Source organism: Tamandua tetradactyla, chromosome 1 (assembly GCF_023851605.1).
Source record: "Tamandua tetradactyla isolate mTamTet1 chromosome 1, mTamTet1.pri, whole genome shotgun sequence".
NCBI lineage: Eukaryota > Metazoa > Chordata > Mammalia > Pilosa > Myrmecophagidae > Tamandua > Tamandua tetradactyla.
Genome location: NC_135327.1, coordinates 21,561,662 through 21,584,243, shown reverse-complemented (window position 1 = coordinate 21,584,243; position 22,582 = coordinate 21,561,662). Strand labels below are relative to the sequence as shown.

The 22,582-nt window shown below is 51.6% G+C and overlaps 1 protein-coding gene across 6 annotated transcripts in view; it reads left to right on the top strand.

Moving 5' to 3' along the window:
* HM13 (histocompatibility minor 13) overlaps window positions 1-10,648 on the top strand; it is a 40,648-nt gene extending 30,000 nt beyond the window's left edge. The window contains exons 9-15 of one of the 6 annotated variants that reach the window (XR_013156149.1): window positions 899-935; window positions 1,501-1,566; window positions 2,467-2,569; window positions 6,585-6,670; window positions 9,183-9,386; window positions 9,931-10,061; window positions 10,223-10,648. Coding sequence is in view for 3 of the 6 variants with exons in the window: in XM_077111933.1 (XP_076968048.1) it covers window positions 899-935; window positions 2,467-2,569; window positions 6,585-6,670; window positions 9,183-9,329; window positions 10,223-10,316 (467 nt within the window). In the remaining 3 variants the exon portion in view is untranslated. The remainder of the gene's footprint in view (window positions 1-898; window positions 936-1,500; window positions 1,567-2,466; window positions 2,570-6,584; window positions 6,671-9,182; window positions 9,387-9,930; window positions 10,062-10,222) is intronic. The other 5 variants (XR_013156154.1, XR_013156163.1, XM_077111933.1 and 2 more) reach the window with 5 other exon arrangements.
* Window positions 10,649-22,582: the final 11,934 nt, after the last annotated feature.

The following is a 22,582-nucleotide window of genomic DNA, read 5'->3' as shown; positions in this document are numbered from 1 at the left end:
TGACAAGTGTGCACATCTAGAGGGTGGACTGTCTGGCTGGATCTGGGGTGCATAGTTTGGATTTTGGGGTGCAAGTAGGGTAGGAGTGCAGGGGAGGGGCAGAGTTAACCATCCTCTTTCCTGAACTCTCACAGAGCCATCTCCTTACTTCTATTCTTTCTTCCTCCAATTCACCCTCCATGTAGCCACCACAAGGGTCTTTTTCAAAATCTATTCAGGTCGTCTTCCTGCTTAGAACACTGGTGTGTCTCTTTACTGTCAGGATAAAAACTCAGCTCCTCCCCATAGACTGTGGGGCCCCCCGTGAGCCATATCGTCCTCGTATCACCTGCTCTGGGCTACAGCCTCACTGGCTTCCCCGTGCCTGTCACACCCACTCCACCCTTTCCTCAGGGCCTTTGCACATGCTCTTCCTGCTCCCTGGCTGTATCACTCACTTCCTCAAAGAAGCCCTCCTGCCTTTCTGCCCTCACCTTCGATCTGGGTCTCCCCCCTCCCCGTTATACCTTCCCATGACACACAAAGTGCTCTTCACAGTTAGAGTCTTACGTTTATTTGTGTTTCTATTTGATTAATGTCTCTACCCCAGTCGCCTAGGCTGAGTACCATGAGAACAGTGATTTTGCTCACCCCTATATGCCTGGTACCTAGTAGGCACTTTTGGGACCAACATTGGAATAAATGGACTCAGTGCAACATAGTATTGTGCTGTCAGGTGCTAGGTCAGTGTGGTCCCAGGCCAAAGCAAAAAATTCTCGTTGTTCTAGGTGGCCTGCTGGTCTCTTAGCAGTGTTGGCCACACTTTTGGCCCTTGTGACCTCCCCGGAGCCAGTCAGAGTGCTAGCTTACTTTCCCACTCCTTCCCTGCCGCCCTCCAACCCTGGCTTTCTCCTTTCAGGGATCTTCATTGCCTTGTTGCTGCGTTTTGACATCAGGTAAGCTATTTGGGAACTGTGGTCCTTCACCCACAGCAGTGAGTGATGGGCCTCCCCCAGGCAGCGGCTCCCCAGCAGCTCTGCAGGAGCTCAGGGAAGTCACTGGGAACTGTGGTCCTTCACCCACAGCAGTGAGTGATGGGCCCCCCCCAGGCAGCGGCTCCCCAGCAGCTCTGCAGGAGCTCAGGGAGCCAGACCCTCCACCCCCACGGCAGCCAGACCAGTTCTGCTTTTATCTGCATTTTCCATCTTGAGGTTCCAAGTGCTCACCTGCTGAAGAAAGGGCCTGTGGCCAAAAATAAAGTATCACAGGCCAAGGAATTTAAAGCCAGCAGGGCCTGATAGCACCTGCAGTGCTTCCTCATACGTGACCTGAGCAGGTGGTCTGACTTTCTGAGCCTCAGGTTTTTTATCATTAAATGTGTGGTAAACAAGAGTTTCTATCTCAGTATTACCAGAAAAGTCTGGAGAGAGTGTGCAGAGGTAGTGCTGAGGGCAGGCTGACCCCCGAGGCACTCCAGGAAACCCAGCTGCTCTGGTCATCATCGTCACCGTTTGTTATCAGCCCGAGGTCAGGTCACCGTGTCCCAGCTCCTCTCCATACTCAGGCTTGTTTCGTCTTGTCTAGAAAGTGAGCACAATCGAGGGGCGGGGTTGGGGGTGGGGGGGGGTGGGGGCGGCTGAGTATCGTGGTTAATGCTTCAGAGCAACTGGACCCCTGCCAGCAGGTGGCGCCAGAGATCGGGCCCCCTCACTGTGCTCAGCTCCACAGTGGAGGGTGTGCTGTGTTTGCACACTTCATTTTGAGGTGGTTTATGAACATTTCTCAGTCTCTCAGCCTGATAATTGCAGAAACAGTAATAGTGCTTTCAGCGGTCATGAGAAACCTAGGATCAGTATCATCAAAATCCAGTTTCCATGTGAAACTTAACTTTTCTCCACTTGCATACATCTGGGTCATTTGTGTAGTACCTCAGTGGCCCTTAGGGATACAAGGATTTCAGGCAGCCTTTAGAAGGGACCTGACCTGTTTGTTAGTAGAGGTACATTGTGCCAGCCAGCTCTGTTCCTGGCTGTTCAGAGATAATGCAGAGAGAGATCCACACGACTCTCCAGGGCTACCTGCCAGAGACCCAGGTTCAGCTGCCAGCTCCTTGGAGGCAGATCACAGGATAAGGGAGTTCTAGTTCTAGAATCTGTAGCAACCCCACAGGCAAGCAGTTGTACCCCAGCCTTCACAACAGGGTAGCTCTCACTATCTTTGCAGCTCAAGGCTCAGAAGCAGCCAGGGCTTGTAGTTTTCCCACTTTGCAGATGAAAAGTGAGGTGGAGAGAAGGAAAGTGACTTGTCAGGGACATATGACTGGGGGCAGTAGCAATGTGCACACCTACCACCAGACCCCCCACCTAGGGCTCTCCTCCACCCTCTACAACCTCCAGGGTCCTCCTCAACTCTCCTCCTCAGAAGGGATGTTGCTGCCCCACTCCCCACAACTAACCCTCCTCTTTCCCCCCCACGCCTTCTGTGCAGCTTGAAGAAGAACACCCACACCTATTTCTACACCAGCTTTGCAGCCTACATCTTCGGCCTGGGCCTTACCATCTTCATCATGCACATCTTCAAGCATGCCCAGGTGAGCAGGCCTGCACTCTGTATATCAAGAGTAGTTTCACTGTGAATATTGGGGACCAACACAGGGTTTGTCACAGGTATGAGCAGTCCAGAGGTAGGTGCTGCTCATGGTATCAGAGCAGGTGTGTCTGTGATTCTTTTCGCTGCTGCAGAATGGCTGCCACTGCTCCAGGCAGTACATCCACGTTCATGGCAAATGGGAGAAAGAAGCTCTGCCAGCAATGCCTGTCACCTTCATCAGGAAGGCAAAAACTTTCCCAGGGCCCCTCCGAGGACTTTTTGCCCATATCTTATGGGTTAAATCAGTGATGGGGGACAGGATTACTCTCTGTTGGAAATAATAAACACTACTGCTTGTTACATGCTTCCCATGTGCCAGACCCTAGCTCAGTACTTCATGAAGGTCTTCTGGATGGATTAGGAAACAAGCTCAGGTTCCACCCAGCAAGTACGTAGTGGAGGCAGGATCCAAACCTGTGTCAGCCTGAAAACCAGGCCAGGCCTCTGAACTGCTGGCCACAGAGGCAGTATGGAGCACAAGCTAAGATGGTACAGAGCCAGGAGCCCTGGGTGTGAGCCAGTCTCCACATTCATCATCTGTGAGGCTGGACAAGTTCTTGAACCTATGCCTGGTTTCTTCATCAATCAATAGAAACAAAATGGGGATAAATAATAGTAACCACTGTTAGCAGGGGCTTGTATTAGTAGCAGTAGTAGGATGAAATGAGTTTGAGGATGAAATGAGTTAATATAAGTCCTCAGAACCCTGCCAGCCCCAGTTGTATTAGTGGGTATTGTTGTAGCTGTTGCCCTGCCTCCTCCCTGTCCCCGACTTCTTCCCCTTCCCTTTCCCCCTACCCCCAAAGGCACGAGGCACAGAGGAGCTGCCTTTAAATTTGTCACAAGAGCTATTTGTTTGAGCGCTTACTCTGTGTCAGGCACTGTGCTCAACCCTTCACTCACTAACTCATCTGGTCCTCACAGCACCCCTATGAGGTAGGAACTAGTTGTATTCCTGTTTTACAGATTTGGCCCAAAGTTCCCCAGCTGATAGGTGGGGTCTCGCCCCATTCACCTCAGTCACAAATGGCCTCAGTGAATAATGCATCTTGAGCACTGCATGCTGAGAATGGCATGCACTTGGCAAGGGGGTCACGAGTGCAGTTGGCCTTGAATTGGGGGGGGGGTAGGTCTAGAGGCATACAACCCCTCTTAGATTTTAAGCCTGGGAGCCATTCTCCTGGTGGCCAGCAGGTGGCGGCCTTGCCTGCAGTGTGGTCTAGACTTGAGAGGACCCAATTTGGAGCTCTCACACTGTTAGGAGGGGGTTAGTAGAGGTAGTCCTTGTATCATGGGAAAACTGCAGCTCCAAGGGCAAAAGAGAATTCTCCTGGTTCTGTACAGCAATTCAGGTGGGGTTCCGGGTCCAGACCTCCTGACTCCCAACCCCAGGCCGGTGCTGCTCCCCACCAGCAGCCCAGCCCATCTCCCCGGGCATCCAGGTGGAAATCTTTCAGAAAAACCCCACTTGGGAAGAGGATCCAAGATCCGAAGGAAACCTGTTCCATGGGGTCCCTCTCTCTCTTTAAGACAGTCCCAGTGCCAGCATTTGCCTTAAATAAAATGCTGCCTCCCCTGGTGAGACCTTCTACCCATTTGGCCACTGCCCAAAACCCACTCAAGTCAGAATGCTGGGAGCGCCCCAGGAAGGCCCTGAGTGATCAGGAGGAGGGCCCCTCACTGTACAGAGAGAGAAGCAGCCAGGCCACAGTAGGATGGGAAGCCAGGAGTCCTTACCCAGCTCACTGCCCCAAGCTATACATCCCAGCTTCACTTTATCACTTTCTTCAGAAAGGTCCCTCAGCATCTTAAGAAGACAGCAAAGAAATGCTATCTGGGATTCACTGACTTCCAAAGAAGCCCCTCATATTGGCTCCTGGAGCCCCTCAATGGCTGCCAGCCTTCAAGTTAGGCAGACCTGGGGTGGGGGTGGGGTACTCAGCCCGCTCCAGGGAAAGCCCTTCATTTTGCCCAACCTGGCCACGGTGAAGAAGCTACACCAGGCTTAGAGACAGAAGAAGCTGGGTCTAAATCCTATGTGACTTAGACCAGTCCTTTCACTCCGCACTGACCCTCAGTCTCCTCATCAATAAAATGAGTATGAGGAGATGTACTTTTCAGAAATTAAATTTTAGTATGCTCAGCTCATGTTTGTTTCATTTCCTGTTCCATTAATTTCTGCTTTTGTTTGTTTTATTTCTGCTTTTGGTGGGAGATGGTTATTTTGTTCTTTTTCTAGCTTCTTGATTTGAAAACTTAAATTATTTCACTTCTCAATGCACCTGAGGTTATAAATTTTCCTCCGAGTACTACTTTGACTGCCTCCCATGGATTTTGGTCTGGACCTTTGTCATTGTGATTTGTTTTGTTCTTGGCCCAAAGCCTAGCTCATAGCAAAGGCCTAATGCAGTGGGAGATGTTCGGCTGCCCAGGGTCAACTCCACCTGAGCCACTCACAGTGCCCTATGTGACTTGGGCAAGACACTTTGCCTCTCCAGGCCTCAGTGACATCATTGGTAAAACCCAGATCCTAATACTTAAGGCATTATTTAGATTCAGGGATAACATATATGAAGTGATGTGGTTTACACCCACACATGGCAGGTGCCAAGAAATGGTCTCAGATGGGTGAGGAGGGGTACAGGGATTGTCCCACCCCAGGTATCTCCAAGACACCCCCTTAACTTCGGGCATCAACGAAGGAGCCACTCATTTAGTATTTCCCAGGCTCTTTTCTGAGCACTAGAGATACAGCAGTGGACAAGACAGATGTGAACCCTGCCCTTACTGAGTTCACAGCCTCGCAAAGAAAGAGCCTCCGATCAGCCGTGGCACAGGCCTGTTCATTGCAAACTGCCAGGGAATTCCGCACAGGAGAACTGCAGGGGGCTCTGAGAGGGCACAAGAAGGGAAACTGACTCCATGTGAAGGAAGCCTTCCCTGCAGAAGTAACATCTGAGCTGAGGACTGAAGGATAAAGGGGAGGTAATTAGGCAAAGGTGGGGAAAAAAGAGCATCCCAGGCAGCAGAAATTGCATGTGCAAACCCCTGTGGCTGGAGGTGACAAGGACAACCCAAAGGGGGCCATTGTGGCCAGAGCAGGGCACTCAGGGTGGAGGAGGAGGCGGGGGTCAGGGCATCGGAGGCAGTAGAGATGTGAGCAGTAGAATGATGTCTAACTTTCAGATTCTGCAAAGAAAGAAACAGCTTTAGAGTCCAGCATGCCTGGGTTCGAATCCCAGTTTAACAACTAGATTTTGTCCGTCTGGTCTCAGCCTTCTGCCTCTACAAAAGGAGGATGGTCACAGGGACACAGTTGGGATGGAATTTTCCTTAGGAGTGCTGAGCCCAGCACCTGCCACAGTAGGTGCAGCAGAAAGAGGAGCTCTTAGATCATTGTCCTTTTCTCCAAGTGCAGCTGCCTCAGGGCTCAGGACAGGCTCAGGGCCAGGCCACCTGGTTGTGAGTCCTGGCAGAGCCAGCGACCAGCCGGGTGACCTTCTTACAGGCCACAGCACGTCATCGTCATCATGGTCATTCTTACAACAACCTCTCCTGGGACATTTGTTTAAAATGCAGATTTCTGGCACCCCGTACCTCGGGAAGCCGGTTGTCAGAGGATAAACCCCAGGAGGCACATGTTTTAACCTAATGTCCCAGCTGATTCAGACGCTGCCAGGCAGACCCCTGGGAACCAGGGCTCCTGGCTGAAGCCCTGCATGCTTGAGTTTATTTGTTTGTTTTGTTTTGTTTTTTGGTGTTTCCTCCCAGCAGAGTGCAGCCTTGCTTTGAGAGTCAGGAGCCCTGGGTTCAAGCCCAGCCCCTGACTTGTTTTGTGAACCTGGACCAGTGATTTTCCCTCTGTCAAGCCAGGGTTGTAGCTATATCCGGGAGGGGTTGGGGTGATGGGAGTGGCCCTGGCCACCATTGCCTGACCAGCCTGTGTCCTCCCACAGCCTGCCCTCCTGTACCTGGTGCCTGCCTGCATTGGCTTTCCTGTCCTGGTGGCGCTGGCCAAGGGAGAAGTGACAGAGATGTTCAGGTAAGGCAGGGCCAGGGACACATGCTCACATGGGTGCAGCTGCACCTGCCGCCAGCTAGTGGGGCCTGGGGGGTGTTTGTACGCTTCCCCATGGGAACGTTGTTCCTGCCACCAGCCCTACCCTTGTCCTTTCCACCTGCTTGTGGGTGCCTGGCCTGTGGGCACCAGGTGAACCTTTCCCTGGGCTGGAGCCAGGGAAGGGCAGCGCCTTGGGGATCTCTAGGCAGCCCCTACCTTCAGGGATCGGCTGGTATGGATTTCTCTCCCAGCTGTCCCATTTGCAGGAACTGTGGTTTCCTAACCCAGCTGTGCCACTGTGTGATTTCAGTTGTGTCCTTCCTCCATACCCTCTGTCCCATCATGTGGTCAGTGGAAAAGGGCACGTGGAGGTGCCTGAAATCGTAGAAAGTGCCCCAGATTAGAAGTCAGGTGTCAGTGTCTGTTCACCCCTACCAGCAGTGGGACCTCAGACACACCCCTTCCCTACTCAGAGACTTAAGTTTCCCATATTTAGGGCCCCACACCTGCCTCTATGGCTGTAACCCACAGCTAGTTTCTCTCAGTTTGTATCTCACTTGCACCCATGCCCTTCCCCATAGCCATGTCCTTACCTGCCACACCCTGTGCACAGCCCCACCCATACCCCAAACTCTGCATGACTCCAGCAGGTGTCTGCTCCTCAGCACCACTGACATCCCCACCCCACCCCATTCCCCCCCAAACCCCCCACCAGGGACCCAGAAATAACTACCAGCTGCAATTGAAGCTGCCCACTCAGGGGCCTTCCACCGAACTCCAACGTGCCTGGCCTCCAAGTTGTCCCTCGAGCAGCCGCCAGGGCCTCCCCTGCACCTGGGTGCCTGCAGGGAAACTTGTGACTCACCCCTCCCCCATGCCTGCCTCTGCCCTGGCTAGAAGCAGGGCTCCCAACCTGCTTGCCCATATCTCCTGGCCTGGCAAAGCCCTGTGGCCTCTTAGGCAAGTGGGGGCAAGGAGGGTGAAAAACCTGGGGGACAGCCCTGGGGAGCTTTGGAAGCTGGGATGGGGCAAGAGTCCCTGAGCTCAGCACCTTGCCCTCACTCCCTCTGGCTCTCATCCAGCCTTTGGCCCCCTTTCCCCTCTCCTTGGAGTCACCTTCCTAGTCCCAGTCCTGTTGTGTCCTCTCGCAAGCTGTGAGCACCACCACCCCTGGGCAGCCAGGGCAGAGGGTGCCCCTCACTTACTGGGTGCTGGTTTCTCTAAATATCCTGCCATGTAGACACCCTGCCCTACCCCTCTTCTGCCTTGCCCACCCAGGTTTTTAGGTTAAGGCAAGAAAGCAGAAGGTTTCTTTTCTTTTTCTATCCATCTCTCTTCCCTGATTCTCCACCTCATCCTTTGTTTTACTTTTCTCATGTGTTTATTTTTAAATAGGTAACACAATCACATGGTTCAAACTTCCATAGACCTCATAGCCCTACCACCCCACAGAGGCAGCCTCTGTTACATAGGCAGTTGAGAGACATCTGCACACCTACAAGAAAATATGTGTATACCTGTTCCCACACAGAGGGGAGCTTTCACGGAGTATTCTGTGTATTGTTTTTCTCATAGAACAGTCTTTCTTAAAGATACTTAAAGATATTTATATTTAGGACAGCGCAGATACATCTAAAACATCCTTATTCTTTTGCACAACTACATCGTGCTCCTTTATATAGGTGCATCCTTTTTTTTTTTAATTTTTATTGACAAAGCAACATACGAGAATATACATTCTTTTTTGTTTGTTTTTGGGGTTGTTTTTTTGTTTTTGTTTATTCATCATCATCATCATTTCTTAGAACATTTGCATCAGTTCAGAAAAAGAAATAAAAGAAAACAGAAAAAAAAATTCATACATACCATACCCCTTACCTCTCCCTTTCATTGATCATTAGCATTTCAGTCTACTAAATTTATTTTAACATTTGTTCCCCCTATTATTTATTTATTTCTAATCCATATGTTTTACTTGTCTGTCAATAAGGTAGATAAAAGGAGCATCAGACACAAGGTTTTCACAATCACAGTCACACTGGGAAACCTATATCATACAGTCATCTTCAAGAAACATGGCTAGAGGAACACAGCTCTACATTTTCAGGCAGTTCCCTCCAGCCTCTCCGTCACACCTTAACTAAAAATGTGATATCTATATTATGCGTAAGAATAACCTCCAGGATAACCTCTCACCTCTGTTTGGAATCTCTCAGCCACTAACGCTTCATTTTGTCTCATCTTGCTCTTCCCCCTTCTGGTCCAGAAGGTTTTCTCAACCCCTTATGCTGAATCCCACCTCATTCTAGGATTTCTGTCCCACGTTACGTGCATCATTTTTTATTCTCCAAGTGATGCCAGTTTTGTTCCACGAAGTCTGAAAGTGCAGAAACACAATTCTGCTTCCTTCTTCTGGAAAGGAAGACTGATTCTGTCCTCCCTTAGTTTTGCCCTTCCATCTCTTTTTTTCTGTCTCTGTCTGTCTCTCACACAGCTACGAGTCCTCGGCGGAAATCCTGCCTCACACCCCGAGGCTCACCCACTTCCCCACAGTCTCGGGCTCCCCAGCCAGCCTGGCCGACTCCATGCAACAGAAGCTAGCTGGCCCTCGCCGCCGGCGCCCACAGAATCCCAGCGCCATCTAATGCCCAGCGGGTACCCACCTGCCTGCTTCCCCCCACCTGCCCCAGGGCCCAAGGTAGGGCCAACATTCCAGCCCCAGTGTATGGCTCAGGGAATACGGCCATGGGTGGGCAGCAAGCACGAGGCAGCTCTGCCACAGGCCCCAGGCAGCCACTACACTCAGCCATGGGGCTCAGCACCTCCATGCCACATCAGTAACATGGAGCTCACGAGCAAGTGGCACTAAATGGCCCTTGTTGAACAGCAACAGTTACCCTCACTGCTCACTGTATATATGTATATAACCTTGGGCAAGTCACCTTCCTCTTTCTAAGCCTCTCTGTGTCTACCTCTCAGTGGGCACATTCCTGCCTCACAGGGTTGATCTGGTCAGGAACTGTGTGTATTGACCTTGGCATGAACTCACTTGCTCAGTAAGCAGAGCCCATAGTCACAGCTAAGCCAGGGTGTCTGCCTTCCAGAATGGCCCCTTGTCACTTGCCAGTAGAGTGCCCCCTCCACTCCTGCCCTTGGGGCTGAGCTGCCTGCCAAGTGCCCTGGGAGCAGCCCACCTGCCGTAGCCTCAGCTGGCTGCCCTGTCTTGCTACTTCCTCCAACAGAAACCTGGGCCCCATCTCTCCTCCACTTGCCACCACTCCTGCTGCCTTTTGGCACCGCCAGCACAGAGAAGGCCCCTAGAGCCATCTGACTGAGGAGGGTACCCAGTGGGGCCAGGGCCACGTGCTGGAAGGTGCGGGGCTGATACTCTTCCTGTGCCCAGGGTGATTCCTGGGCGGGGTGGCTGGGGGCGGGGGGGGGGGGGGGGGCGGGGTAGATATGGGGGGAGAGGCCACAAAGGTCTGCTCTCCCCCTCCTCTAAATGTGTCGTTTTTATTTTATTTTTTGGGTCAGTTATGAGGAGTCAAATCCTAAGGAGCCAGCGGCAGTGGCAGAATCCAAAGAGGGCGCAGATGCATCGAAAGGGCTGGAGAAGAAGGAGAAATGATGCAGCCGGTGCCTGACCCTCTTTGGGCCAGACCAGACAGCGGGGGATGGAGACTGACACAGGCGGGCAGAGGGCGCAGTGGGCGAGGGTGGCTCCAAGAGAGGGATGACCCCGCTGAAGCAGGGCCTCTATGGCTTCTCCCTCTCCCCTTCTCCCACCTTCCTCTGCCCTTCCCCATCCTTTGCAGGCAAAGAAAGCCCCAACCCCAATCTCTGGGCAACAGCAAGGGGTTGGGGTTGGAGGGGGTCTGATTTTTAGATTTTGTATTGTGGACTGACTTTGCCTTACATTAAAAACTGCTCCATTGCTGGGGCCGGCCATGCTCCTGGAAAGGTGCTCTGCATGAGCACCAGCATCCTGCACTGGGTTTACTGGTCTCACCCTGTTACCCAGAGACTTCTTGGGCAGAGTGGGGTATCCTAACCTGGGGCTAGACCCTGACCTCCAGGTCCTTCCAACAGTCTGGGTGCTTGGCCAAAGTGCAAACTCGGTGCCCCAGGTACACCCATCAGCCAGCAGAGGGAGCCCATGAGCCCTCCTCTCTCCAGCCATCATGTTTTTTCCTCACAGTCTTCCTCTGAACACTGGGGCAGGGGGCAGTACCGGTGTTGAGCAGGTACCCGCTGTGCTCCCCTCTCACCTCTCTTGGCAGCTAGAGCAGGGAGGACCAAAAGGCCAGGCTGATGCCACAAGGGGCCAAAGACAGTAAAGCCAGAGAAATGGGCCCCAGGAAAAAGTGAGTTTGGATTTTATTTCCAAGCTTGCAAGAGCCAGCTTCCTTGGATCTGATGTCCATATGGCTTCCCCTGGAGGCATATGGTTGCCCTGGAGATCAGGGCCCCATCTTCCATTCTGTCCATTCCCACAGTTCTTCCCAAAATAAGTACTGCAGGACCAAAGGCCAAGGGCCCCCTGAAGACTTGGGAGCAGGGAGGCGAGGGGAAGAACTGTGCCACCACCTGTTCCTCTACAGGCACAAGGCAGACGTTGGGTCTTACGATTCATAGAGGCCACAGCCTGAGAGCTGGAGACCCCAGGGCCAGGGTTCCCCAGAAGTTGCTGGAGATGGCAGCCTGGGCCCACAGGACAGCTCCCAGAGGTCCAGGGGAGGGTGGGCACAGCCCTCATCCATCTGACTGCTCGGGAAGCGAGACTGGAAGGGGTGGCCAGGCCCTGGCTCCCACTCCAGGGCTCGCTCTTGTCCAAGCCTCAGGTTCAAAGGCTGAAGATAGCAGTGGCTTCCAGTTTGGAATGGCCAAGTTAAAAGTGTAAGTGGAGAATCAAGAACAACATTGTAATAAGCTCACTAGGTGATAGGTATTGAGCTGTTACATGTATCAGGCACCTCAATACAGGATTTTACCTAATTCTCAAACATTCCCTGGCTCTGGGTACTATTGTTAACACACACGTACCCCTCCCCTTGTTACAGCTGAAGGAATTGAGGCCAACTTGTTAGAGAACATCAGTGTAGACCTCAAGCAATCCAAATGGGATTCCAAGGACCGTGCAACCCCCACCAGGACCCCTAGGGCCCACGTCACTGTGGCTGGTGCACTGGGTGCCTTTGAGCCAGCCACCCACCTTCTCTGGACCTAGGATTCTACAAAAAGGAAAGGAAGGTTAGGAACTCTCAAAGGTTCCCCTGGGCCCAGGGGTCCCTTTCAGGGGCTTTTCAGCTCTCTGCTGGCTCCTAGTCGCCTCTGGAGGGGAGGCCGTGTGGTCCTGGAACAAGGCCCCTCTGAGGGAGGCAGATGGGGTGGGCGGCCAGGCACACAGCGTAGCTGGCTCTGCGGCCCAGAGCCCACAAAGGCCCCATTGAGTCACTGCCGGCCCCCGGCAGAGGCTGAGGTGGCGGTGGCGCCAGGCGCCTGCCACCTAATGACCATCCTGGCCCGGCCAGATGTTCCACAGACCTCAGCAGCAGCCATCCAGGGCCCGCCCGCCCGGTCAGCACCGCAGAGGCCACTCTAATTCCAATTAACCAGCTTCAGCTGAGCAAACAGCGGGCAGTGGTGGCCCAGCCCGGGCGGTAGGCCCGGCCCGCAGAGCCTCCGAGTCTAGACTCCAGATGTGCACCGCCACCGCCAGAGTCCCATGGAAAAATGGCAGCAGGCCGGACAAGGATTGGGCATGGGTGAGGGTGGATCCCTGGGAAACTGCGTCAAACCCCCCATCTTCTGACCCTGATTTGCTAAGTGTCCCCCTCTGTGCCTCAGTCTCCCCTGACTGTGATAGAAAGAAAGGACCCTCCATAGGGGGAGAGCAGCCCTGCTGAGACCCAAAACACTCTTATTTGTGTGTACCGTGTTTGACCTAATACAATGTGTTTTAGAAGTATTTACTTATTTAATCTTCATAACCCTATAAGGTGGGTACCAACATTTTTACAGATAAGGAGACAGGCAGAGAGATGTTAAGTAAATACTGCGGGGGGATTTGAACCCAGGGTGTCAGGTTTCTAAGTCCTTGATGTCCACAGTTGACATACATCGGGATGCTAGATTCCTGGTTTTCTTAGGGGCATTGGGGGGGGGGGGGGGACAACCTTAGAACCCGACAGAGCAAGGCTGCGTTCCCCAGTGCGACAGCATTCTGGCCGCTGTTTCCTCGGCTGGGAAATGGGTGCGAACCTCCCTCCCGGGGCGGGCGCAACCTTCTGCCCAGGGTGGGGTGGGGGGAGAGCTTTGAGACGCTCCATCAGGCCTCAGCACCAGCCACGTGTCGCATGCTGGTCAAGTCACTGCGGACACAGGAGGGAACACAAGCAGCCAAATGCCCGCTCTCTCTGAGCTGGCCTGGTCAGGACTTGAAGTGTCTGAATATATTGACTATGTGAAGTGAAGAGTTGGAACATAAAGCAGGAAAGGGCCTCTCAGCTCCCACAAAACTTTCTGGGGTTTCTGAGGGGCAAGGCAAGGGCCTGGGAGATGGCGAAGGTTAGAGTTGGGTCATCCTTACACAAATGGGGAAACTGAGTGCGTGTCCTCTTCCCCTCCCAGCCCACCCCAAGAAAAGGGCAAGACTTGCCTGGTCCCACCAGGAGTGGCTATCAGAGGCGGGGGCTGCCGCTCCCGCTCCCGCTCCACGCCCTCTCCCACCGCTCGGATCCCCCCAGGACTCAGGCGGGGGCGGCCGAGGAGGCGGTGGAGGAGGCTGCATCCTGCCCGTCAGGAAGGGCCAAGCGAGCGGGAAGGAAAGCGCCACCCCCACCTCCGCAGCGGCCACACCTGGGCTCTCCGGGCGGGCAGGGGGGCCCGGGCCGCCGCCTGGCTCCAGTGAGTCTGGGCCGCCTCCCCGCGCCGCCCCGTGGGGGCCGCCAGATGGGCCGGCCGCCCGCCCAGCGACGCAGGCAGGAAACGGGCGGCCTCGGCTGCCAGGAACGCGGCCGCGAGGGGAGGAGGCCGGCGCGGGAGAGGAGGGGGCGTCGCTCGGCGGGGCGGGGCCAGCCGGTGGGAGGGGGCAAGCGGCGGCCCAGCCTCCGCGCCCGCCAGCCGAGGCAGGCCCGCGAGAGCGTCCCATTCCGGACTCTTGACTCTTACCGGATAGGTTTTCTTGCGCCGGTCACTTCACTTCTCTGTGCCTGAGTTTCACATCCAGTGAAACGGAGCTGATTATCCCAGCTCTTTTCTTACCGCTGTGTGACCTCAAAGCAGTCTCTTTCCCTCTCTGTTCATCAGCTTTCTCACGCGGCAAACAGGATGAACAAGTAGCAACTCCTTTGCTGACTGGCTGTCCCCACTAGCATGTAAACTCTGCGACGGCTGAGCCTTTTTCCTCTCCACCGCTGTAGCCCCAGCACACAGCCCAGTACCTGAAACAGGGGGGCACTCAGCATTTGTTGAATGAATGGAGAGAAAGGCTGGACACATTCGTGGGGATGTGTTTGCAGCAGGCACTCACCATCTTGGATCTGCTTACCAGCTGTGTGGCTTTGGACAAGTGACTTCATGTCTCTGAGCCTCGGTTTCCTCATCTATCTGATGGGAGGCTGTGAGGATTAAGTGAAAAAAATCCATGGAATGCACGTCAATAGATAATTATTTGAAGAACAGCCTCCAAGATGTAAAAAAAAAGAGAGAGATGCTATTTGGCTAAATTGGGGACAAGGATGATACAAAAGGATCGTGGTTTGCAGCAAGTTTTTTGTTGTATATGTAGTATTTTGTATATTTTATGTTTTAATCTCTAATCAGGTGAACATATTTTTCAAAAACAAATACAATTGAAAAATAAAATCCAGCCCTACAAAAAAGAAATATCAACTATTATCTAAAACTCAGAGAGGGTCTGAAACCTGTCCAGGGCCTCAAAGAGCTAAGAAATGGCAAAGATGAGATTTGAATGAGAGAGAAGAGGGAGAGATGTGGAGAGGCGAGCAGATCCCTCGGGCCTCCTGAGCCAGGCTAAGTGGCTTAGGCTCTATTTGAAGGTAATGGGGAGCCAAGGAAGGATTCTGAGCAGGAGAGTGCAGCATCCCTTTCTAAGCCTTAGAACTGGAGAACAGGAAGCCAGGGATAGGCCTCCAGGCAAGTAATGGGGGCACTCTACATGATAATGGGACAGGGGTCATGGGGGCGGATGGAAGAGAGCCTGAGGACTCAGAATGGCCCAAAGAGAACCATCCAGATGTCTCAGCAGCAGAGCAGGGCCACCAAGCCAGGTGTCCTGACTCCACTTCTCAGTTTCCTCTTCCTTGGGGTTCAACACGTGCCCTTCCCACCCTTAGTGGTAAGCCTATCTGAGTCCAGTCTGATGGGAAGAAGCCTAAATTCCCAGCAGCTTTCAGCTAACGGGGACCAGAGGAATGAGGGTGCCAGGTGTAGAGACTTGAGGCTAGAGCATTTCCCCAAACTCAGGGTGTTTTCAGAGAAACGGGCCTATTTGCATACACCTGTAAATGCAACTGTGATGCCACACACACAAGTTTTATGTGCACTTGGGGCGTGCACAAAGCACAGTGATGTGCGTGCACAAACCTGGCATATGAGCCGGCACAGGCCAGCCTGGGGGACTCGTGCATACCCCTCCCTGCGGGCACCCAGGTGTGCAATCTGCCTTGGGCAAGAAGAGCCTCTGTGGGATAGTAACAAACAGCAGCAACTGCCATTACGGAGCAGTGACTGTGCACCCAGCTCTGTCCCACGTGCCTGCATACAGTTCACCTTACATCCTTCATGCTCTCATCGCCCCCCAGGTGCTGAGACCCCACTATACAGATTTTGAAATAAAGGGATAGAGAAGAAAAGGGAACTGCCCAGCAGTCAGGAGCCTTCCCAAGCCCTGGGCTCGCATTGGGCCACCACCCCATGCCCAGCCATGGCTGGGCGCCTCTCCTTCGTCACTTCTCATGTCATCAAATACTCATTTATAAAGAACCTTTTATCACAGAAGTTATGTACATGCCTTGTAGAAAGTCAGAATACATACAAAAAGTAGACACCACGTATTTCCACTGTTACTGCCGGTAACACCTTAACATAGATATGTGCAATCTTTTCCCTGTACTTATGTATTTTAACCCAAATAAGATCTATGGAGCACGCTATTTTGAATCTACTTTGTTTCCACCATTAACAACCTCTTCTCCTTCGGTCGGTTGTCTTCCCACCTGGTATGCAGACAGCATCCCGCTTCTTTATCATTTTAAAGCAGAACAGGTGAGACAAACAGCCAATCTGCATGTGAAGGCAGACCCCCTGCCGCAGCTGATGAGGCCTCCAGGGTCTGCAATGGGCGCTTCCTCCCCTCCTCCCCTCACCTCCCCGAGACTGGGTGACTGGCCTGCCTGAGGTCGCCGTGCCCCCCAGGACCAGCCCTGGGGGGTGGGGGTGGGCAGGGGCCCAGCGCCTTCATCCAACGTAGCCACCTGCCTTTCTGGTCAGCCTCAGGGAGGTGACCTCCCTTGCCGCCAGGAACTGAGTGCCTCCCCTCACCCCCAGGCACGGGGGGAAGGGAGGTGGAGGCACACGTGGCACAGGTGGTGGGGATAGAGTGCCTAGAGAAACCCAGGAGGCCAAGGCTAGAAAGCTGCGGAGTGGAGTTGAGGGGCGCGGGGCTGGGTCCCTTCTGCTTGACCCGGGTCCTTGGGGCTGGTGTGAGAGAACACGCATTCTTGTGAGAGTATACCAGTGTGGGTTTAAGTGTGATGTGAGGGTGTTGAAATCTGACAGTACTGTAGATGTGATTCTTACCTGGTTGCGTTTGTGAACACGTGCTCACCTGTCCACGTCTATCTTGGTATATCTAGGAGTGTATGTGAGCGCCGAGGTGAGTGTGGGTGTGTATGAGAGAGAAAGAGAGGGGGACCCCCACCCTGTGTGCTGTAGGAGTATCTGGGGTTCGTAAGGGGTTTTTACAAAGGCTTTGCTTGTGCGAGCTTGTGAGTGTGTGCTGTTGGTGCTTCTTTGTGCCCAGAGCTGTGGGGGGGGGGGGTCCCAGGTCTCGGTCTGTGGCCCATGCTCCCCTCTGCCTGTGCCACTCCCAGTCTCCGGGTCTCCACCAGCCTCCCTGGGTCTCCCTGGAGAAGCTCCAGGAGGACACAAACCCTGGGGCTGGAGAAAACAGGGCCTGAAACTCGAACTCTGCTCTTCTCTGTGTGGCCAAGCAACTTGGAGCCTCAGTTTCCTTATCTGAAAATGGGACACACCTCACGGGCTCCATGTGAGATAAAACCTTAAAACAGCGCCCGTGTCTCCTGGCACTCAATGAGCGCTGCTCACATCCCCTGGGGAGGAGGGTGGGGGGGGTCTGGTCTCTTTCTTAAACCCAGGCCAGTCCTCTGGGCTTTGGCAAAATTGATGACTCCTTTGTTTTCCAGGCCTAAAACCTTCCCCCACCCCCACCCTGATTTGTTCAACAACTATTCAGTAATCACCTTGGATGTACTTAGGCACTTACATGAATGGAAGAGCCATTGAAGGAATAGGGGGGAAAAAAAGTGCTGCTGGAACATTCCCCACAGAGATGCTGATTTGCGCGCCGGGCGTTGAAAGGCTCAACTTGAACTATGAAGCCCGATCTGCGGCGCAATCGGTGGGAAAGTTGCAACCGAGAGAGAAAGAAAGGTTTTTTTTCACCCCTTAGAAAAAATAAGTATTTTTGTTCTCTTTAAGCCCCACAGGATGGAGATGGCCTATAATAAGAAATTAAACAAGAAGGGAAATCCCATTATCAGTTGCTTCCCCCGAAACATGGGTCCCTCGGGATTCTGCTGGAGTCCCTTCCCAGCCTCTGTGTGGTCCGGGCCTGGGAACACCCAGCCGCACCCCCACCCCCGCCCCCACCCCAGCGCAGGCGCCGGTTTCCCAGGATTCACATGGAAATGAAGGCATCCATCTTCGCCCAGACACACACTGGCCCCCCGACCCTCCGGGGCCCCACACAATGGCCCCCAGCGCTCCGGCCCCGCCACCTGTTGGATTTTCCCAGGGAAGGGAGGTGGAGGGTGGAGGGCAGGAGCCCCTTCCTCGCCGCCCCTAGCCCCGCTTGCGTCTGGTCCCGGGAGTCAGGTGGCCAGAGCGCTCGCGCCGCGGCCTGCCTGTGCACCCCCAGCAGTCTGCCCTCTCCATTCCTCACCTGCAGGACGGAGGGGATGGGACACGAGTCGCAGTGTGGCTGGGAAGGTTCCCGCAGGTGACAGGCTCAAACTGTGGACTGCAGGACGAAAGGGGACAGGGTTAGTAATGCACCCGAGAAGCCTGGATTTAAGAAATGGTTATGGGGTTCGCGGGTGGTTCGCTGGTAGAATGCTGGCCTCCCAAGCCTGGAGACCCGGGTTCGATTCCCAGACCACGCACGCCCACCCCCTCCCCCCACAAAAAAGGAAAAGAAATTATCATGTTTACTGAATCATGCAGGTATTTGTTTTTTACTTTCTAGTGTATTAGAATAGAAAGAGGGAAATATCTGAAATTTCTGACTCCAGCTGCCTTGGTCTTCGTTGATGATTGTATAATGATATAGCCTATATCCTGTGCTTGTTAAAACCTAGGACCCTCATCCTGTTTTTCAGCTTTATACTCTTATGATCACTAAAGCAGCCCCTAATGTTTATCAATGAAAGGCCTTGGTTCAGCCCAGAATTAACCCACCCAAATTCCAAAACTATCTTGCTGGACAAAGCTGGATCTGACCACAAGGGGCCCGCCTGACATGCGCAGTAGCTTCAACTTTAAGCTGTATGTGCCCTATAAAAAAAATCATGCCCATCATCATTTTTAAAAAATTTTATTAACAAAACCAATCAACATACAATATGAACATTCTTTTTTTATCACATGGTTGTATATTCATCATCATGATCATTTCTTAGAACATTTGCATCAATTCAGAAAAAGGAAACAGAAAAAAATTCATACCTACCATACCCCTTACCCCTCCCTTTCATTGATCACTAGCATTTCAATCTACTAAATTTATTTTAACATTTGTTCCCCTTATTATTTATTTATTTTTAATCCATATGTTTTACTCATCTGTCCCCCATCATTTTAAGGCCGCATTTTCTTACATGCAGTGACATGTGCCTAAGCATATAATCATTCTGCACATGCTCACAGATTAGATCATCTCGAGCCATCGTGCTCATTATCCCAAAACCTGCCCATCTTTTGGTACTATAAAACCATCAGAGTTACTGCAGTTCAGGGAGACAGATTTTTAGGCCAGTACTTCTGCTTTGTGCCTAGCAATGACTCTTTCTCTCTTTGAAACCCTGGGGTCTCAGGAATTGGTCATTTGAGCACATCAGGCACAGAACCCCCACTTCTGATTGGTATCAGTAATGAACTCTCAGGGGTCCCCACGGTTTCTGGAGGGCTTACGCTGGACGTGGTAAAGTAGAGCACGTGGCATCCCCACCACAACCATACAGGGTGGCACTGCTGAATTAAATAATGATTCTGGAAAAAGCTGCATGAGAGTCCCAAAGGAAGCAAGGAAAGGAAAGGCACCTAAATATCACTCATTTCTACGTCCCTAGAACTTGGCCAGAGGCTGGCACACAGAAGATGCTAATAACTGAGCATCAAGTGAATGAAATAACTAAAGAAGGGAGGGAATGTTCTCCCGAGGGAGGAAGGGAACATTCATTATTATTTTGAGCACAAGTCTTTTATTCTCTGGGTCAAGGAGTTGGCTTAATCATCTGTTACATTCTATTAAGCACTTACTGTTTGCCAGGTACTACGCCCTGGCTGTTTTCAAATTTCCCCACATTCTTTGCTCTTAACTGAGTGATGCTGGAATTGTTATTCCCATTTGCTTTATACCCCTTAAGATTTAAAATGCCCATAAGCTAAATGATTCTTCAAATAAATACACAATCCTACCTTGTGTTAAGTGACCGACTAATGGGAGGAGAAAAAAATCATTGCCTCTTCATATGGAATCTTGGAAACCACTGGGTCGGTCCTGCTGTTCCCCAGTGCAAATCGCCTCTCCTGCACCCTCACCCGAATCCAGCCCCCGCTTCTGCACTTAAATATTCAAACAGGGGCTTTCTCTATGCATTTATGGGCATAGGGATGGGAGTAAGGATGATTTTTATTTTGTTTGAGGCTGATTTATATTTCCAAATGCTCTATAATGAATCGTTGCCATTTCAATCAGTTTTAATACGAGGAATACATTATTATAAAAAAGTAAATGATTCTCCTTCCATGCAAGAGACCCGGGTTCAATTCCTGGACCATGCACCCCACTCCAAAAAAAAGAAAATGATACGGAAGTACATAAAACAAAAAGGGAGAGTCTGCCTTCAATCCAAAAGTGATCCCGCTTTCCAATCCCAAAGACAATCACTATTACAATTTACTGGGGTCTGTGTGTATTTAAAAGGTAAAGTCTAGAAGACCCTTAAAAACATTATGCTAAGAGAAAGAAGCCAATCACAAAACACCACCTATCTTATACTTCCATTTATATGAATTATCCAGAATGGGCAAATCTATAGAGATTAAAAAGCAATTTAGTGGTTGCCAGAGGGCTGGCGGTGGGGGGTGGAGCAGACAAACTGGAGGAAATGGGGAGTGACTGCTAATGGGCATGGGGTTTCTTTTGGGGTGATGAATATGTTCTAAGATTGTGGTGATGGTTGCACAACTCTGCATATACTAAAACCACTGAATTTTACGCTTTAAATGGATGAATTGTACGATATGGGTATTATAGCTCAATAAAGCCGTTAAAAAAAAGTAAATTCTAGAAATGTTCCTGCCCCAGTGACAGGGAGTCACTGCCCCCAGCCCTCCTGTCCTTCCAGTGACCATGTGAGCGCCCAGGGGAGTTTCATCCACTCGCTGTTCACAGACATCTCCAAGCCACAGCAGCTCAGGGTACGGGCAAGTCCCCAGGGACATAGCCACTCCCTTAATATTTTTCTGGGGCCAGACCCTTCCCATTTACCCTTTAATTTCATCCTTTGACTGGATGACGCATGCATGCTCATGGAACACAATTCAGAAGATAGGAAAGTCTCCCTTCTACTCCCTCAGAGGCAGCCACTATGACCAGTTTCCTAGGAACAGTGGGTAAATGCAAGCAAATACCTATATAATCTTATTATTTTTCTTCTTTTGTTCATAAAGACGGTGATGGTGCGTACTCACTACTCTGCAACTCTTATTTTGCTTTTTCCACTTATCAGCAGACCTTGGAGATGGCAGCATATCAGGATGCCGGGAACTTCCTCACTCTCCTTTACAGCTGCCAAGTTTTCTCTTGAATGGATAGAACATCATTTTTGCAATCACCCCATAGGATCAATGAACATTTGGCTTTTTCCCAGTTGGTTGCTGTTTCTGTACATACATCATTTCACACGTTTGTGTATATTCTTAGAATAAATTCTTGAAAGTAAAATGGCCATCTCATGATTTCCCAGGACCCATGGTATTTCATAGTTTATTTAGCCATTCTTCTTCTCACGAATATTTAGGTTGTTTCCAATCATTTGCTCTTAAAAACACCACTGTCATGAACCATTTACACCCTTGGGGCATCCCTTCCAGATCCCTTTAGCAATCTATTAGAAGCTGTGGATCCTTTTCCTCAGGAAAAAAAAAAAATGCATCATTCTCCCAACTTTGAAACCCACCCAGGAGCCTTGAAGTTAAGAAACTTTGATCTAAACCAACTGCCATCTCTGCACAAATGGAGAACCACAAAGCCCGAGACCGGGAAGGGCAGGCCTCATACCCACCATGTCTCACGCACACCACAGGGTCGGAGTTGTTGAGATTCAGTGTGATGGGTAGGTCAGGCCCTCCACTACTCAGAACATTCCCATGGCTTCTGGCTCACAGAGTAAAAGTCAATGTCCTCATTGTAATACCTCCTTGAACTTATGTCCCATAGTCTCCTCCTTGCTCAGCTGCAGCTCCATCGCCCTCTTTGAACAAGCCAAGTGCATCTCTGCCTCAGGACCTTTGCACTGGCTATGCCTTCTGCCTGCAGTGTTCCCCCACCCACCCACCTCCAACAGCTGAAGGAGGTGAGGGAACAAGTTCTTTATTGAAATATTACCTGCTTTGGGAGAACTTTGCTAACCCCAGCTCCCACTAAGATTGTAAACCACCTGAACCCCAGATGCCCCTATCTCCCTTTCTTGACTTATTTTTCTACATAATATTTATCAGCAGATAAAGTAACATATATTGCTTGTTCTTTGTGTGCCCCCACTCCTAGAATAAAAATTCTGCCAGACAGAGACTTCTGTTTTGTCCACTACAATATCCCAGTGCTGATCCAGAGCTGGGCATGAAGTAAGCGCTCCATAATTGTTGATTGGATTAAGGAATAAGGTGTGTAAGGTGTTTAGCGCACAGGAAGCTAAAAGAGGAGTGGAGTTCAAGAATGCACAGGCAAGTTCAAGAATGCACAGGCTCTGACAGTAGCCTGGACTCGGACTCCCAGTCCTGCCACTACTTACTCTGTGACCTTGGGCAGATCTTATTCAGAAGCTGCTTGTTTCACAAGCCCCTCAGTGGGAGATGATCCTCAAAGCACATCTTGCCCAGGGTGGCTGTGAGAATTAAACCCGCTAATCATTTAAAGCCCTGGTAAGTTCTTACTAAATGTCAACCAGCATTGCTGCTGAGGCTGCACAGACGCTGATGCAGAGGTTCACATCAGGTAACACGCAGGATGCCGCACTAAATGCAAGGGGTGGGGGGCTCACGTGGGAGGGGGGCCTTCAGGCCTGATTCCTGAAATGTCTTTCTGGTACTTTGCATCAGGAGGGTGGGAGGGTTATGGGAATAGGG